Genomic DNA, 17225 nt, shown 5'->3' on the forward strand with positions numbered 1-17225 from the left:
TGAACATTTCTACTATCTATATATAGTTGTTTCACACATACCCAGATGTCTTCCAATCTCGACATTTTCTACCATACTTATTAGTTAAGTCATCTGATTTCTTTTCTATTCTCTTCTGTTCAACTGCCACTGTTTTCGCTTGTGTCTTAGTCTGCCTCTGCTTGGTTGTAGTGTGGGCACCTTGCTGGAATGTGTCAGTAAGAGGATACCCCATTCAGTAACACATTTACATGGAGACTTGTTTTGTTCTGCTTGTGGGGATGAGTTCCAGCAAGCCTTCTTCTAGTCTGCTTTGTTACCAGAGAGTGAAAATCTGTATGGCACCTGATTGAAATTAGAAATCTACATTTTGTGGCCATAAAGGTTTTTTTTTCCCCGTGTGTGAAATTACGTTTGTAGAAATTTTAAAATTGAACTGTAGACCTGCCAGCCACTGAGGTGTGGCTTTATGTGAAGTTTATATAATTATATGCTCCATTGCATCATATCGCTTTATATAGTAACAAGGCTTACCTATCCATTAAGATTATAAATTCTTATATGACTTAATACTCTTATTATTCTCCTCATAGACCTAGTAAGCATAGTGCTTTGACCCAAAAGGCAGGCAGTAAATTTGAAAGTGAAATCATATACCTGGAGTAACACTAATATTTTAATTTTTTTCAGGTACCATGATTGTCAATTTTCAGAGCATGATTGGCCTATACATAACAACTTTGATATTGAGGAAGTTCAGCTAGACCCAAGAGCTCTGTCTGATGTCACTGATGAAGAAGAAGTACAAGTTGATCCTCGAAAATATTTGGATGGAGATCGTGAAAAGTATTTGGAGGATCCTGCTTTTGACACTAGTTACTCTACTGAGCCTTGTTGGCAGTACCCAGATCATCATGAAAACAAATACTGTGATCTGGAGTGTAGCCATACTTGTAACTACAAAACGAGGTCATCATCATATTTAGATAACTTAGTCTGGAGAGAGAGTGAAGTTAATCATTATTATGAGCCCAAGCTTATTATAGATCTTTCTAATTGGAAAGAACAAAGCAAAGAAAAATCTGATAAGAAGGGCAAGTCAAAATGTGAAAGGAATGGATTGGTTAAAGCCCAGATAGCTTTAGAGGAAGCATCACAGCAACTGGCTGAAAAAGAAAGGGAAAAGAATCAGGGATTTGACTTTGATTCCTTTATTGCAGGAACTATTCAACTTAGTTCACAACATGAGGCTACTGATGTTGTTGACAAATTAAATGACTTGAATAGCTCAGTGTCCCAACTAGAATTGAAAAGTTTGATATCAAAGTCAGTAAGCCAAGAAAAACAGGAAAAAGGAATGGCAAATTTGGCTCAATTAGAAGCATTGTACCAGTCTTCTTGGGATAGCCAGTTTGTGGGTGGTGGGGAGGACTGTTTTCTCATAAATCAGTTTTGTTGTGAGGTAAGGAAGGATGAGCAAATTGAAAAGGAAAACCCTTACACCAGTTACCTGGACAGGTTTTTTAGCAGGAAAGAAGATACTGAAATGCTAGAAACTGAGCCGATAGAGGATGGGAAGCTTGGGGAGAGAGGAAATGAGGAAGGATTTCTGAACAGCAGTGGGGAGTTCCTCTTCAACAAGCAGCTTGAATCCATAGGCATCCCGCAGTTCCACAGTCCAGTTGGGTCACCACTTAAGTCAATACAGGCCACATTAACACCTTCTGCTATGAAATCTTCCCCTCAGATTCCTCATAAGACATACAGCAGCATTCTGAAACATCTGAACTAAAACACTCAGCAGACATTTCTCTCTGTATTCTTCATGAAATGTGTTTTGTCTTTTTTTATTACTAGTGTTTAAGTCTTTTTTTTTTTTTTTACTTGAATCAGATGGTGTCATTTAGAAAGGATTTTTTTCTTGGTTTTTAAAATCCAGACTTTTTTTCTACATGTGAGATGGTTTTCATTTTAACTGGCATGTCGTTTGCACACAAAAATAAAGAATAGAGCAAAATAATGCAATGCAGGAGGAGACAAAAGAAATGCACTAAGACAAGTAAAAAACATTCTCTTATAGAACAATGATCTGTTTTACAGGAAACAAAAATCTTGCCTTGAAATTTACACAGTGAGACTGTACATAATTGCATGAAAATATCTATTTTTTTCCTAAAACATTTTTCATTCATGAGTATTTTCAAGTTTTTCATACTGTACACATTTCTTAAAAACACATGATACCAGCAGCAACTGAAAATGAATGCCGAATTTGGTACACATGTGTTATCTACCTCAAGGTAACAAGAGTATGTGGCAAAACATATACCACCCATAGTGCTTCACAATATGCACTTCTATTTAGCCAGCGTTTATTGTAGTAAACTCTTCTTAATGAGATTCACTCACTGTTTATAAATGTTCTGGTATGCATTCTTTAGTGAAGTGTTACATCACATCTTATTTATTTTAGCAAATCAGTATATTTTCTGTATTTAATTATAAAAAGTTAGTTTTTGAAATTTATTTGCAAATACACTTTTTTCCATTTGGCACTATGGTTTGTTGCCTACTTGGCTGAATATATAATGTCAGCTTATCCTAAGGCTGTCCACGTACTTAATTTACTTAAGTATTCATTTTAAGTAAAGCGCTCACTGTGTATAGGAATTTGTATTTTGGAGGTGCTTGATCTATCTACAAAGAAAAATTAGGAATTACTTTATTATAAAATGCTCCTAGAAGTCTTAATTGTGTTTATTTTTTAAAAAACTGTAATGTTAGACTTGTGTGCATGGAAGTAATTAAGGTACATCATTATTGTAGTTTAAAAGTTGTACATGATAAGACATATTTTGTTTTTACTGTATGTTTTTACTGAATGATCTATTCCCCATCCCAAAGCAAGCATGAATAAAATTAGGTTAAATGTAGCATGTGGCATCGCAGTCTCTTAGAATTTGTCTCATCTATTTTACTTTATGGAATACTGTCTGTATCTTTGGTTATCCTGTTTGAAGAAAAAGGACAAATAAAACATGGCCAGCAAATATGGCTCCTGTTTAACTCTTTGGCTTCCCTGGTACCTCAGCTACCAGTAAAGAATCCACCTGCAGCGCAGGAGACCCTGGTTCGATTCCTGGGTCAGGATGATCCGCTGGAGAAGGGATAGGCTACCCACTCCAATATTCTTGGGCTTCCCTGGTGGCTCAGCTGGTAAAGAATCCACTTGCAATGTGGGACACCTAGGTTCAATCCCTGGGTCGGAAAGATCACCTGGAGAAGGGAACAGCTACCCGCTCCAGTATTCTGGCCTGGAAAATGCCATGGACTATATATATAGTCCATGGGGTTGCAAAGAGTCAAACACGACTGAGTGACTTTCACTCTAGGTAATGAAAATGATTACCTAGCTAGAATGAAAATCACTAGCAGAATCTTCTCTAGTTCCACTTTTCAGCATCTTTGAATTGTGACTATAGTTTAAACTATGTTAGGCTAAAAAACTTAGAAGAAAAAGACTCTTTTTGTCTCCATACAGAAATCTCTTGTTGACTTAACCTCACATATTAAAATGGTAAGGCTTTATAGATTTCAAAGCTATTATGTAAGATGTATGTGGAAGCTTTGAACTGTGCAGTTGGAGGATGTATTTGTATTTTAATTGTATTAAATGTATTTGTTCTGCATCATCTTTCCTTTGCTCAAGAGCATACCCATTTACCTATCCAAATATGACCATTCTTTCTTTAATGTCACTTTTCCTGTTTGTCTTCCATTCTTGTTTTGTACATTCTCTTAATATCTGGACTTCTGCCTTCCCACTGACCTATTTATTGATTTCATGTGGATTCACAGAGGTTTTAAAGATACATATATTTATAATGAATTCAGTGATTTCAGTGAATATCACTGTTGTGAATTCATATGCTCATATTACCTTAAAAAGTTAAGGTCTTAGAGGAGAAGTTTTCAGTTTTTCACATTTGGATATGATGTTGCTTGTGGATTTTCATATGTAGCCTTTGCTATGTTGAAGTAATTTCCTTCTGTTCCTAGTTTGTTGAGGTTTTTTTTGTTTGTTTTTAATCATGAGAAGATGTTGAATTTTGTAAAATGCTTTTTCTCTTGAGAGTAATCATGTGGGTTTTGACATTTATCCTGATAATGTGCTATATTACATTGATTTTTTTCATATGTTGAACCAGTCGTATATTCCAGGAATTGCACCTGTCCATAGTATATAATTCTTTCAAAATGCTACTGGATTTAGTTGGCTTGTTTTGGGGTTTCTTTTTTTTTTTTTTTTTTTTGAGGATTTTTGTATCTATTCATCAGTCATATTGGTCTGTAGTTTTATTTTCTTATATCTTTGATTTTGCTATCAGGATAACGCTGGCCTCATAGAATGAGTTTGGAAGTATTCCCTCTAGTTTTTTGGAAGAGTTTCAAAAGGATTGGTATTAATTCTTCTTCAAATGTTAGGTAGACTTCTCTATTGAATCTATCTGGTCCTGGGCTTGCTTTCTTGGGAGGCTTTTGATGATTGATTTAATCTCCACTTCTCAAGTCACTCTTGTAGGTTGCGTATTTCTAGAATTGTATCCATTTCTTCTAGGTTATCCAATTTGTTGGCATACAGTTGTTCATTATAGTCTTATATGATCCCTTTTTAATTTCTCTTTCATTTCTGATTTATGTTGACTCTTATTCTGGCTAAGCATTTATTAAATTTGTTTACTTTTTCTATATTTCCATTTATTTCTATTCCAGTTTTTATTTTCTTCCTTCTGATAACTGGGTTTAGTTCTTTTTTTTTTTTTTCCCTTGTTCCTTGACGTGTAAAGTTAGATTGTTGATTTGAAGCCTTTTTCTTTTTTTGTCTTTTTTTAATGGGATTTGTTTTTAGGGAAATTTCAGATTCTCAGCAAAAATATGCATAAGGTGCAAAGATTTCTGATGTATCTACTGTCTCCATATATGTATAATCTTCCCTATTATCACCGTCCCCCAGCAGAGTGGTACATTTGTTATAATTGAGAACATAGCACTGACACATCAGAATCAGCCCAAGCCCCTAGCTTACCGTAATTAGGGTTAACTCTTGCTATTGTACGTGGGTTTGGACAACTGTATAATGACATGTGTCCACCACTGTATCATAGAGTTATTTGTCAGGTGATGCATAGATCATTTCTTTTTGGTCAGTTATGGATTCATTTTGTTTCTTTGGGCCTTGTTTCCGTTTCTTGTTATTTTTTTTGTTCTGATTTTTGCATTTGAAAAAAACAGGTACCTTTGTCTGCTTTACAGACTGACTTGTACTGGGAAATATCTTCAGCAGTCTTGCCAGCTCCAATATTTTGGCCACCTGATGAGCTGACTCATTTGAAAAGACCCTGATGTTGGGAAAGATTGAAGGCAGGAGGAGAAGGGGACAACAGGATGAGATGGTTAGATGGCATCACTGACTCAATGGACATGAGTTTGGGTAAACTCCAGGAGTTGGTGATGGACAGGAAGGCCTGGCGTGCTGCGGTTAATGAGGTCACAAAAGAGTCGGACACGACTGAGCGACTGAACTGAACTGAACTTCCCAGCTAGAGATTCTCAAACCTTTTATAGGATTGTGTAATCTCTGTACTTGCATGTGTAAACTCCTCCCCGCCCCCCCCCCTTCATCCCCCAACCAGGTTTCTTTTCCAAGGAGTTAGTCTCTTGCTTCGTCTAGTGTCTGAGGTTGTCTGATACTGCAACAATTCCCTGAGCTCTCTTTTGTTCTCATTGGCCCCCAGGCATTCAAGAATGGTGCTTTGAGTCAGGCCAAACAAATCAAGTCTCTTGGGCAGACCCCCAAAACCTGGAACAGTGGGGGATTGTTCTAGTCTTCCATTTCCCTCCCAAAGAAGGAGCTACAGGGTGGGCTTTTCCTCCCAAGCAGGAGCTATGCTGGCTTGAGGAGGGGGCTGACATGGTTGAAATAAAACTGCTTTTCAAGTTATTCATTTCAATGTGTCTGTTCTTGGCTTTGAGATTGTCAACTGGTATCTGGAGTTCTCATGAAGGCTTTTTGGACCGTATGTTGTTAAGTCAGTTTTTCTCTGAGATAGTGAGGTCTAGGGTTTCTATTCTGCCATCTTGTCTATGTCCAAAAATAATTGTTAAGTGACTGGTTGTGACTTAGAGGAATGTCCCAGCTGTGGTGCAGCTTTCAGACTTGGGGTGATGTGTGTCATGAGCTGAGTCACATCTCTTAACTAATGGCTTGGTGGCATGATGTTTAGAGCTACTTCTAAATCTTAGATATTAGGTTTAATTTGGAAATAGCAACACCTTCCCTCCCACACTTCTTTGGTTGGTCTTTAAATAAGATTTCAAGCATGTAGAAAAAGTGTAGAATTAAAAAATACCACTTGCTTTATTTATCTAATGTCAGTTTGTGTCAGATAAACACCTACAGATAAAATTGAATCCCTCTCAGCCCTCCCACATCTCATTTCCCTGCCTCTGTTCTCAGAGGTAGACTCTTTGAATTTGGTTTATCATTCTCATACACAGTTTTATACTTTTACTAACTTTGTAAGTATGTAATGTTGCATATTAAAATCACGGCATGTTTTTTCAACTCAAGTTTTTCATTCAACATGTCTGAAGTTTATGTTGATGTGTGTAGGCCTAATTCCATTTTAATTGCTGTTTTGCAGTGTATCCATTTTTGAAATGACACTTGTTTTTCAAATTTTGCTGCTAAAAACACATTTGCAGTGAGAATTCTTGTAAATACATGTAAGAGTGTCTTTTGGGTAATATATAGTGTAATTGCTAGATCACAGAGAAAGCATATCTTTAAGTCTGTGAGATGCTACATGCTGTCCAGGTGTATGAAAGTTTCCGTTCGTCCACATCCTCCCAAAGAGGAACCAACTCTTCTACTCAGTTAACCCTGCCAGGCTCGGTGTGTTCACTTGAAGTTCAGTTCAGTTCAGTCGCTCAGTCGTGTCCGACTCTGCGACCTCATGAACCGCAGCACGCCAGGCCTCCCTGCCCATCACCAACTCCCGGAGTCCACCCAAACCCATGTCCATTGAGTCAGTGATGCCATCCAGCCATCTCATCCTCTGTCGTCCCCTTCTCCTGCCCTCAGTCTTTCCTAGCATCAGGGTCTTTTCAGATGACTCCGTTCTTAGCATCAGGTTGCCAAAGTATTGGAGTTGTAGAAATCGAAATTTCTAATTCCAAACAACTTCACGACAAAGTTATGATTACACCTTAGGGGTTTTTGTGCGGTCGCTTCAGTGATGATGAGATAGTCTTGTTTCTTATCTCTACTGCAGTTGCTGCAGCTTGGGAACAGGTGAGTCAATTTTATAAATTTATACTTGGGCCTACATCTAGGGAGTAAACCAAACTTTTAAAATAAAATCCAATATGGTAGCACCTTTACTTCTAGGTTAAAATAATGTATTTTACTAGGTTCTGCATAGTATTATTCCTTTCAAAATTATTTAGAAGTACTGTTTTCTGTAGCACATTTAGTGTGCTGGTTTTGTTCTTTGAATTGCTCACCTCCTAATCCTGGCCTTTTCAGTTTCCATTTACTGTTGAATTCAAAACAAGCCAAGACTTTACCCTAAATGGGTTTATCATGTATCTACCATTAATAAATATTAATAATTGTAGTTTGCCTCTTAATATTAGGGTTTCTTACTATTAATATGTTGAAATCTGGCTTGAGAGAAAAAAGGACAAATTGGGAGATCCAGGTTTTGTATCCACTTTCACCATTAACTCATCTTCTGATTGGTTGGCACTTATCTCTTTGGACCTAAGGTCCTTGTTAATTTAGGTGATGCAGATTACCTGAGCCTAATAATACAGCCTACCTGGGACAACTCTGAATGGGACACCTTTTGAATTCTAACCCACTATAATAGCCATGATGTTTAACCTTTTCCAGTATACATTCCTTCAGGTCTTATTTCTGTAATAGATGCACTGGACTGAGTGCATTAGTATGCCTTTGAAGCAGAATAAGAATGAAACTTTGGGTTCAGTGCAACCTTGCCAGAAACAAAAGTATTCAAAGTCCAAATTTGTTTACCTTTGAAAGAGCATTGTGAACTCACCAAGCTCTTTCTTCATAGTGCCTGGGGCATGCTCCTTAAACCAGGTGAAGAGAAGGATCTTTACAAGCTCTTCCAAGGCTTAGTGTGTAATAAGTATCTTACAGAAAAGATGGATGTTTGATTAGCCATGTTGGAACATTATCTCTGTTCCGATGCAGAGATCTAACAAATTCCACTGGATTTGTATGCTAACCCTTGCTGTCTTGATATAGCACAGTGATAGTGTTACAAGTCTAGCTAAACAGGATATGGTACCTTGCGGTACAACCGTCTGCAAGGACAATGCCTTGCTTATAGCTTGGTGCTGCTGCAGTAGGATGACTGGTGCTTTCCCAGATCCTGGGCTTCTGATTTCAAACTCCAGCCCAAGCCTGTTTCTTCACGTCCAGCTTAAACCACAAATTTGGATCCAAATTTGTCTGTGGACTTGGACTCTGCTTCCACTTGAGCTCACCACTCCCACACCCACATAACTTGAGATGATTTCAGCTGCCTACTGAGACACTGAAACTTGCAGTGTTGCGCAGTCTAAGCACACAAGCTTCAGAGTCAGATCCAAACCAAGCTTAATACTGTGTTCTCCGGCCTACCAGCCGTGTGTGAGTTATTCCTCCTCTTGCTTTTCCTCATCCGTAAGATAAGGCTAACGACACCTAACTCATGGGGTTTTGTAAGGATTAAATGAAATATACTCAAACCTTTTTAGCAGAATGTGTCATATAAACTATCCTTGCTCTTGTCCCGTTTCAGTTGTTGCCTTTCCCTCCCCAATTGGACTGAAGCTCTGAACTCTGACCTTGACTTTGCTTTCAGTATCACTTCCCCTTATCTAAGTATCATAACTTCTGGCCTTGACATACAGGTGGCATTTTGTTCTAGGCATACTGCTCATCAGCTCTGCCCAACTCCTGCCTCCAGGTTTTGATCCTTCCTCAGCCCAAACCCTGGCCTGAACTACTTCAGCACAGGCAGCTCTCAGATCTATAAAGACTAAACAGTTCATGTCCACTTTCTGTGTTTGCTATAAAGAGTCTGCGTTGCTTTTTGTCTCCCTGGAGAACAAGTGTCTTCATCTGAAAGTCAGAAGCCTCAGAGTCATTCGGTGTTCCTTCCTCTGAAAACCCACAACCAATCCCTCTGAGTCTATGGCAATATCTGGAATCTGACCACTTCTCACCATCTCCATCGCTGCTACGTTATCTAACCCACCATCTGTCTGCTGGACTATGGCCATAGTCTCCTTTCTGGTCTCCTGGATCTCCTACAGTTTATTCTCTGTACAGCAGCCAAAATGATCCTTTTAAATCATAAATCAGATCATGTCTCTCCTCCAATTACTCAAAATCTCAATGACTGCTCTCAGAAGAAATGTGAAGGTTTTGACTTGAGGCCTACAAGGCACCCATCCACGACTCCTTGCCAAGTTCATGAGACATTTTGACATGAGAGAGGGATGGACAGCCACCTTGGCTCCACCGGCTCCCACCTTAGGCTGTGTGCTAGCTCTCCCTCGGCCTAGAAAGCTCAACCCAGAGCGCAGTGTCCCTTCCTCCCGCCCTGCTTAGAAGTCTCTGTTCAAACATCAACTTATCACAGAGGCTGTCCTTGACCAGTGCATGTGAGGTAATACACATCTATTACTCCTGTATGCCTGAGCTGGTTTATTTTTTTTCCAGCAAATACAAGAACACGTTATATCCCCATTTTATATTGTCTGTCTCCCTCCACTTAGACCATAAGTTCCTTGAGACAAGGACCTCATCAGTTTTTTTCACAGCTGTGTCCCCAACCCCTAACGCAGTACTTGGCACATACTAGGCACTCAATATTTGTTGAATGAAGGCATGAAGGAAATGAATGATGACTGCTGTTTTCCACATTTCCTTTTGGATTGACGGGGCTCAGGGTTAGTGAGGCTCTATTGACTTTTCTATTTGCTAAATAGTTTTGAGGTTAAATTATAGTGTTCATTGTTCTCCAGCCTTTCTATGATTTGCAGTGGGGAAGGAGTAACTTTGGGGTTCCTTAGGTGTGACTCTCCATAACTAAGAAGATCTAAATTGCAGTCTCAAGAGCAGTTAGAAATTCTCAAAAAAATGTCATCTGGTCCAGCAGGTTCATTTTCCTGAATTGCATTTCCAAAAGTGGGTGCAGTTTAGGTTAATGACAGTCTTTGCTCCTGACTCAGCTGCTTGCCTATTTTCCTGTTCTCTTTGTTGGAATGACTATACCTGTCAGGGTTGCACAATATGTTCATGACCCAGTTAAGCCAGGACAAGGTGGTTTATTTTTTAACTGCCACTGTGCTATTCCTGTTAATCGTAACCCTGCCAAATGAGCCAGGCCTAGACTGTATGTTTAGTTCAGGAACTTTGGCAACAGAAACCATGCTAACCTTTGAAAATTTATCAGGATTCAACATGGGACTCATGGAGCCCAAGAACTGGGCCTCAAGAAGAACCAGAACCAGGCTGGAGGACACCAGCAGCACAAGGAGGGCTGTTTCTCAACTCTGCCTCATTCTTTCTAGACCAAGTGGACTTCCTGGCCCAAAGATGGCTGCTCACAGCTCCAACTTCAAGTGTAACTTCCGAATGTACAGAATGCTTCTGTCTGGCTGTCCATCTCTGTTTCCCTCTCCTAAGTCAAAGCTTCTCTGGAAGAAAATCATATTGGCCCACCTGTGTTTAACTATTACCAGTGGCTGGGTTGTGTTGAGGAAACACTGCTGCTGGAAGTCAGCCCTTTTAATGGAGAGTAGAAGGCAGGTAGAGGGGTTGTTTTTAGATGGCTGTCCCCAGTGTGCCTGCGACACATGGTGATAAACTCCCTTTCCTCGATCATTTTGATGGACAGTGCTTTTGCAACTGGACCCCACGGGGTCCTCCAGGCATTGATTCCACTGACTTGTCTCTTGTTGGATTTATCAGAACAATCTATAGCTTCATCAATCACAATTCTTTGATTTGTATATAGTGTTTGAGGATTTTTTCTTTTTTTTTTTTTGGTCTGCACTGGATCTTTATTGTGGTGGCAGGCACTTTGGTGCTGTGAGCCAGCTTAGTTGTTCTGTGGCGTGTGGGATCTTACTTCTCCGACCAAGGATGGAACCCACATCCCCCACATTGGAAGGCAGATTCTTAACCACTGGACTACCAGGGGAGTCCCTGTTTGACGATGTTTAGCGCATACTTATATACTTCATGTGAGTTTCACAATAACCTTATGAAGTCAAGTAGACCATATATTATTATTCCCAACTGCAAGTTTAAGGATACAGATAGAGAAATAAGTAACTACCCCAGGTTTGGGCAGTGGTGGAATCAGGACTAGAATTCAGGCCACCTAATTCTTAGGTGCTTTTTCAGGTTTTTTTATCAGAATAAAAATTTCCTTTAATGTCTGCTAAGTGACTCATTTGAAAAGACCCTGATGCTGGGAAAGATTGAGGGCGGGAGAAGGGGACAACAGAGGATGAGATGGGTAGATGGCATCACTGACTCGATAGACATGGGTTTGGGTGGACTCCGGGAGTTGGTGATGGACAGGGAGGCCTGGTGTGCTGCGATTCATGGGGTCGCAAAGAGCTGGACACGACTGAGCGACTGAGCTGAACTGAAACTGTCACACCAGTATATTTCTCTGTTGGTGGTATTAAATAACCAATTACTGATAAAGCAATTATTTATTTTTAATTTAAAAATATGTGTATATATTATTTTAATTTAATTTTTATGTATCTATCACTTAATTATCATTAATTATAATTCTTAAAAATTATATTTATTCATTGTGAGATAGTAGAAATATATTGGTCCTTGCCCCTGGTTCCTGGCACAGAGTTTTTAAAATCCTTGTAATTTAAGTGATAAGACCACTAGAAGCATCTTGTGTTCTAATATTTGGTCTTTGACTCCAGTTCTGACACGGAATTCCTAAATCCCTTGGAATTTCCCAGTGTTAGCAGTATCTTTTGTTCCAAAGAAGTGACCCCTGGTAGGCTCCTAGATGGGGACTGGTGACCAGAAAGACCAACTGTGATTAGAAGCTTGATGTTTTCAGCCCCGCTCTCCATTCTCCAGAGATGGAAGAGGGGCTGGAAATGGAGTTTATGACCAGTCCTATTAATGTGATGAAGCCTTCATAAAAATCCTACAAGTATGGAATTCAGAGTTTCCAGGTTGATGAAAACATGTGTATACTGGGAAGGTGATTCACCCAACTACATGGGGAAGAAACTCTTGTGCTCAGGATCCTCCCAGGTTTCACCTTCTGTATCTCTTCATTTGCCTGTCTATCTGCACCCTTCATCACATCCTTTATTACACAGCAATAAACTTTTAAGCATAAGTAGACGTTTTCCTGAGTTCTATGAGCTGTTCTGGCAAATAATCAAAGGGGAAGAGGCTGTGGGAACCCCCAATTTGTAGCCAAGTTAAAAGTTGCAGGTAACCTGGGACTGACTGCTTGTGATTGGCATCTGAAGTGGGGGCAGCCTCAGATCCCCTTAACATGTGGGATCTGAAGCTATCTCCTGAAAGACAGTGTCAGAATTGAGTTAATTTGTGGGAGACCCAGCTGGTCTCCCAATTGCAGACCCAACTGCAGAATTGGGAAACACCCCCAACATGCAGTGTCAGAATGTTGTGGGTATGGTAGTAGTAATAGGGCAAAGACACAGGAGAAGTGTAGGTTTTCTACTCATTCATTGAATATTTTGTCTTATTTCCTTACCTATCACCACAGTTATATAGGTTATGATTTACTAACACGTTATGTCTAAAGTTTATTATCTTCTGGAATGTAAGCTTCTTGAGGGTAGAGATCTTTGTCGGAGTTGTTCACTGATGTACCTACCTCAACACCTAGAAAAGGGCCTGCATATAGTAAATCCTCAAATATTTGTTGAATCTATTTTTATTTAACACAAATACATAAAGGTAATTTCGTACATTTTTAGTGCATTTTATTCTCTTTGCTTGTTTCTCCCCAGTTGTCTACTCCCTCTCAGAAGTTCCCACCGTACATGCCTGGTAATCATATGTATCCTAACATAGCATACTTATAGTATATATAGACAGATAAATAGATATACATACCATATTCACACATATGCAAATATAGTTTTAAAGTTTAAAAAAAGATTGGTTTTCAAAAATGTCATTTTATTGGAATAAACTTCCTTGTCTATCTTTTGCTTTAAGATAGGGAACCTACCTGATTCGATTATTTACTTACCAATGGGAGAAAAGACAAAAGGAGTTCTAAGACTTCTAACAAATTAAAATGTTACCTTATTTACCATCTGGACTCATATGTCATTTGAGTACTGTAGTCCGTAGTGATCAATTAGCATAATAGAACTTTCAAGTTTCAAGTCCAAGTTGCACCAAAAATACATTACAATTTTGAAGTTCTGATGCCTCAGAGAGACATTTTCATGATTACTAAGTATGTGACTTAGGATTTCATTCTTTTTTTTTTCTGTACTGTACCAGATGGCATGTGGGATCTTAGTTTCCCCACCAGGGATCGAACCCATGCCCCTTGCATTGTGAGCGTGGAATCTTAACTACTGGCCCACCAGGGAAGCACCCAGATTTCATTTCTATGTATGTTTCCAGCACCATTTCTCCTAACATTCTCTTCTAAATGGCTTATTGTTTGGAAACTATCTCTTTTTGTACCCATGTCACCGAGTCTTTCCTTATCTGTTTAACTGCTGGAACAGAAAGGCATTAGGATGTTGTTTTATTTCTAACTATTTTTTTCAACAACTAATAAAAACTCATTGAAAAATTAAGAAAATACAGATAGGCAAATGGGAAAAATTCTCCAAAACTCCATCATCTAGGTAAAAATCAATGTTAATTACTATTCCTATATTGTACTTTCCCTCTCACCTTCTCTGCTTCCTTCCTGGTTTTCTCCTAAGGTAATTGCTTTATTTTTCCATATTTATCAAAGTATAAAACTGATTCAAAGGTATACAAAAAAAATTTCCTCCCCTCAACCCCCATACTCTCTCTCTTCCAAATATCCAGTCCTCACAGGTAACTGCTGTTATAGTTCATTCTGTGAAATTAAGTGAAGTGAAGTCACTCAGTCGTGTCCAACTCTTTGTGACCCCATGGACTGTAGCCTACCAGGCTCCTCCCTCCATGGGATTCTCCAGGCAAGAGTACTGGAGTGGGTTGACATTTCCTTCTCCAGGGGATCTTTCCGACCCAGGGATTGAACCTGGGTATCCTGCATTCCAGGCAGACACTTTAACCTCTGAGCCACCAGTTCATTGTGTACTTATCCAGAAATTTTTCTATGCATATGCAAACATCCATACCATTATTTTTGAAAAATTGACATTAGACATACTGTTCTGTAACTTATTTTTCTTCTCTAACAATGTATTTCAAGCATCTTTCTATGTCATCAGTAATTGAGTTTTTTTTTTTTTAATGGTCATTTAGTGTCTAATGGTGAGGATTCATCATTTGTAGCTAGTTTCCTATGAATGGACATTAATTGTTTACTACTATTGTGAGAAAGCTGAGCGCCAAAGAATTGATGCTTTTGAATTGTGGTGTTGGAGAAGACTCTTGAGAGTCCCTTGGACTGCAAGGAGATCCAACCAGTCCATTCTAAAGGAGATCAGTCCTGGGTGTTCTTTGGAAGGAATGATGCTGAAGCTGAAACTCCAGTACTTCGGCCACCTCATGCGAAGAGTTGACTCATTGGAAAAGACTCTGATGCTGGGAGGGATTGGGGGCAGGAGGAGAAGGGGAAAACAGAGGATGAGATGGCTAGATGGCATCACTGATTCGATGGACGTGAGTTTGAGTAAACTCCAGGAGTTGGTGATAGACAGGAAGGCCTGGCGTGCTGCAGTTCATGGGGTCGCAAAGAGTCGAACACGACTAAGTGACTGAACTGACTGACTGACCGACATAGCTATAGTAAACATTCTTTGGGTGCCTTTGAAACATTTCTGAGGATACAATTCTAGAAGTAGAAATGCTGGGTCAAAATTCTCCTTACACTGAACATTTCAAAGATCCCCCAGGGCTTACTTTCAGCCTACTGCCTCAGTGTGGAAGGCTGGTTATTGTCAGCTTCTCACTCAGACATGAAAATGTATTGCAGGACCCATATGGCACAGTGGTAAAGAATCTGCCTGTCAATGCAGGAGACATGGGTTCAACCCAACTGGTGGCAACCCACTCCAGTATTCTTGCCTGGGAAATCCCATGGACAGAGGAGCCTGGTGGGCTTCAGTCCACGGGGTCTCAAAAGATTTGGACACGATTTAGCTACTAAACAACAACGAAGTGTGTATACACCAATTGTGACCTCCCAATCCATCCCACTCCCTCTTCTCCCCTTGGTAGCCATAAGTTTGTTCTCTATGTCTGTTCATTGTGATTTTGATTTCCATTCCCCTAATGACGCTGAGATATTTTCATGTGTTTATTGGGTATTTGTATATCTTCACTGGAGAAATATCTACCTGTATCTTTGCCCATTTTTAAATTGGGTTTTCTTTTTATTACTGAGTTGTGAGAGTTCGTTATGTATTCTCTGTACAAATCCCTTATCAGATATATGATTTGCAAATATTTTCTCCCATTCAGGGGTTGTCTTTTCAAATAATGAATTAGAAAATATTCTTTCTTCTATTTTGGGGGAGAGTTTGTGAAAGATTAGTATTAGTTCTCTTTGAATGTTTGATAGAATTCATCAATGAGGTCATTGGAACCTAGGCTTTTCTTTCTGGGAAGTTTTAAAATTAATTACTAATTATTAGATTTATTTTAGTTCTTGATTTTAAGGTAAGACTCTAACTTAATTTTTTCTAAATAGATAGTCAATTGTTCTAACATCATTTACTGAATAATCTGCCTTTTCCTGCTCATTGTAAATGCCACAAAAATTTCTTTAGACCATGTTTGGATCTTGTTTGTAGCCTTACTCCTAATGAAGCACAAAAGGAATTTGCTTTATCAGTGGCTAAATTCTTTGTCCTGGGGCATGTAAGGTTGGAAACCATAAGGGATCAGGAATGGCTCACGATTTCCCTGTCTCACCATGAATGTGTCAGTGTGGTCTGGACTGCACACAGAGTCCACCAACAGCCCCCAAGCCTTTGTCCTCATCTGGGAGCATATCCTTGGATGCCTGCCTGCCTGCCCACACCACAGCAGAAGTTCAAGCCAGGCCAGGGCCACCAGTCTGCTGGCCTTGCTCTTGTGGTCTGGATCCCTGCCTTGGGTGATTTCCTGGACTTTGGAGTCAGATGGGCCTATGCATCTTTCCTGAACCTCTCTGCAATCACATTTTTCTATGACCTTGGACTTGGTCTTTTAATGTGCATCAATGTCCACCACTCCCTCCATGCTTGGGAACAGTGAGTTGTGTTCTCTGCTTTCTTTCTGATCCAGGACACTAACTATACTAATCTGCAACTCTCCTCCTCCCCGCCCCCCACCTCATTACATGCCTCTGCTAATCTCTGAACTACTCATTCTGACCCTCTCCACCCTGACTCATCGCACAATTGTTGATGGTTCAGCATGAACAGGCAGACTCAGCCATGACACCCCGAAGACAGGACCTTGTGCTTGATTTGACATGATTCTGAGTCCTCTCCTCTCCCTGATTCTGTTACGTATAACAGATGCATGTGAAGCCATGGGAATAAATGAGGTGGTTGAGAGCAAGAGTGAATGGAGAGAAGGCGCCAAGACACACCCTGTCAAATACCAACATTCAGAGCCCAGTGAGAGAAGTAGAAGCTGAGAAGAGTGACCAGGGAGGTGGACAGAATACCAGGAGAATGTGGTGACTGAAGTCAAGACATGAGAATGCTCTAGGATGGAGGGAGAGGGCAGTGGGACCAAACGCTACCATGAGAATTCACGTTAGATGCAGATTGAAAAGTACAAAATGGATTCGGCAACACAAGGGTCATTGGTGACTTTAGCAAATTTCCGTATCAATCATCAGCTAACTCCATTGTTTAAAACCCTCAAAGCTTCCCGTCGCCCTGCAGAGAAAGTGGCCTCCACTCCAGCATCACCCCTTACCTTGTCCACGCACCCAACATCAGACTCCAGCCAGGCTGAG

At 39.8% G+C, this 17225-nt stretch overlaps 1 protein-coding gene across 2 annotated transcripts in view; it reads left to right on the forward strand.

Moving 5' to 3' along the window:
- The window catches only part of MAPK6 (mitogen-activated protein kinase 6), a 33405-nt gene extending 30372 nt beyond the window's left edge, over nucleotides 1–3033 (forward strand). Inside the window, exon 6 of one of the 2 annotated variants that reach the window (XM_018054206.1) lies at nucleotides 670–3033. In XM_018054206.1, the coding sequence (XP_017909695.1) occupies nucleotides 670–1771 (1102 nt within the window). In that variant the 3' untranslated portion in view covers nucleotides 1772–3033. The remainder of the gene's footprint in view (nucleotides 1–669) is intronic. The other variant, XM_005685763.3, reaches the window with a different exon arrangement.

Source organism: Capra hircus, chromosome 10 (genome assembly GCF_001704415.2).
Source record: "Capra hircus breed San Clemente chromosome 10, ASM170441v1, whole genome shotgun sequence".
NCBI lineage: Eukaryota > Metazoa > Chordata > Mammalia > Artiodactyla > Bovidae > Capra > Capra hircus.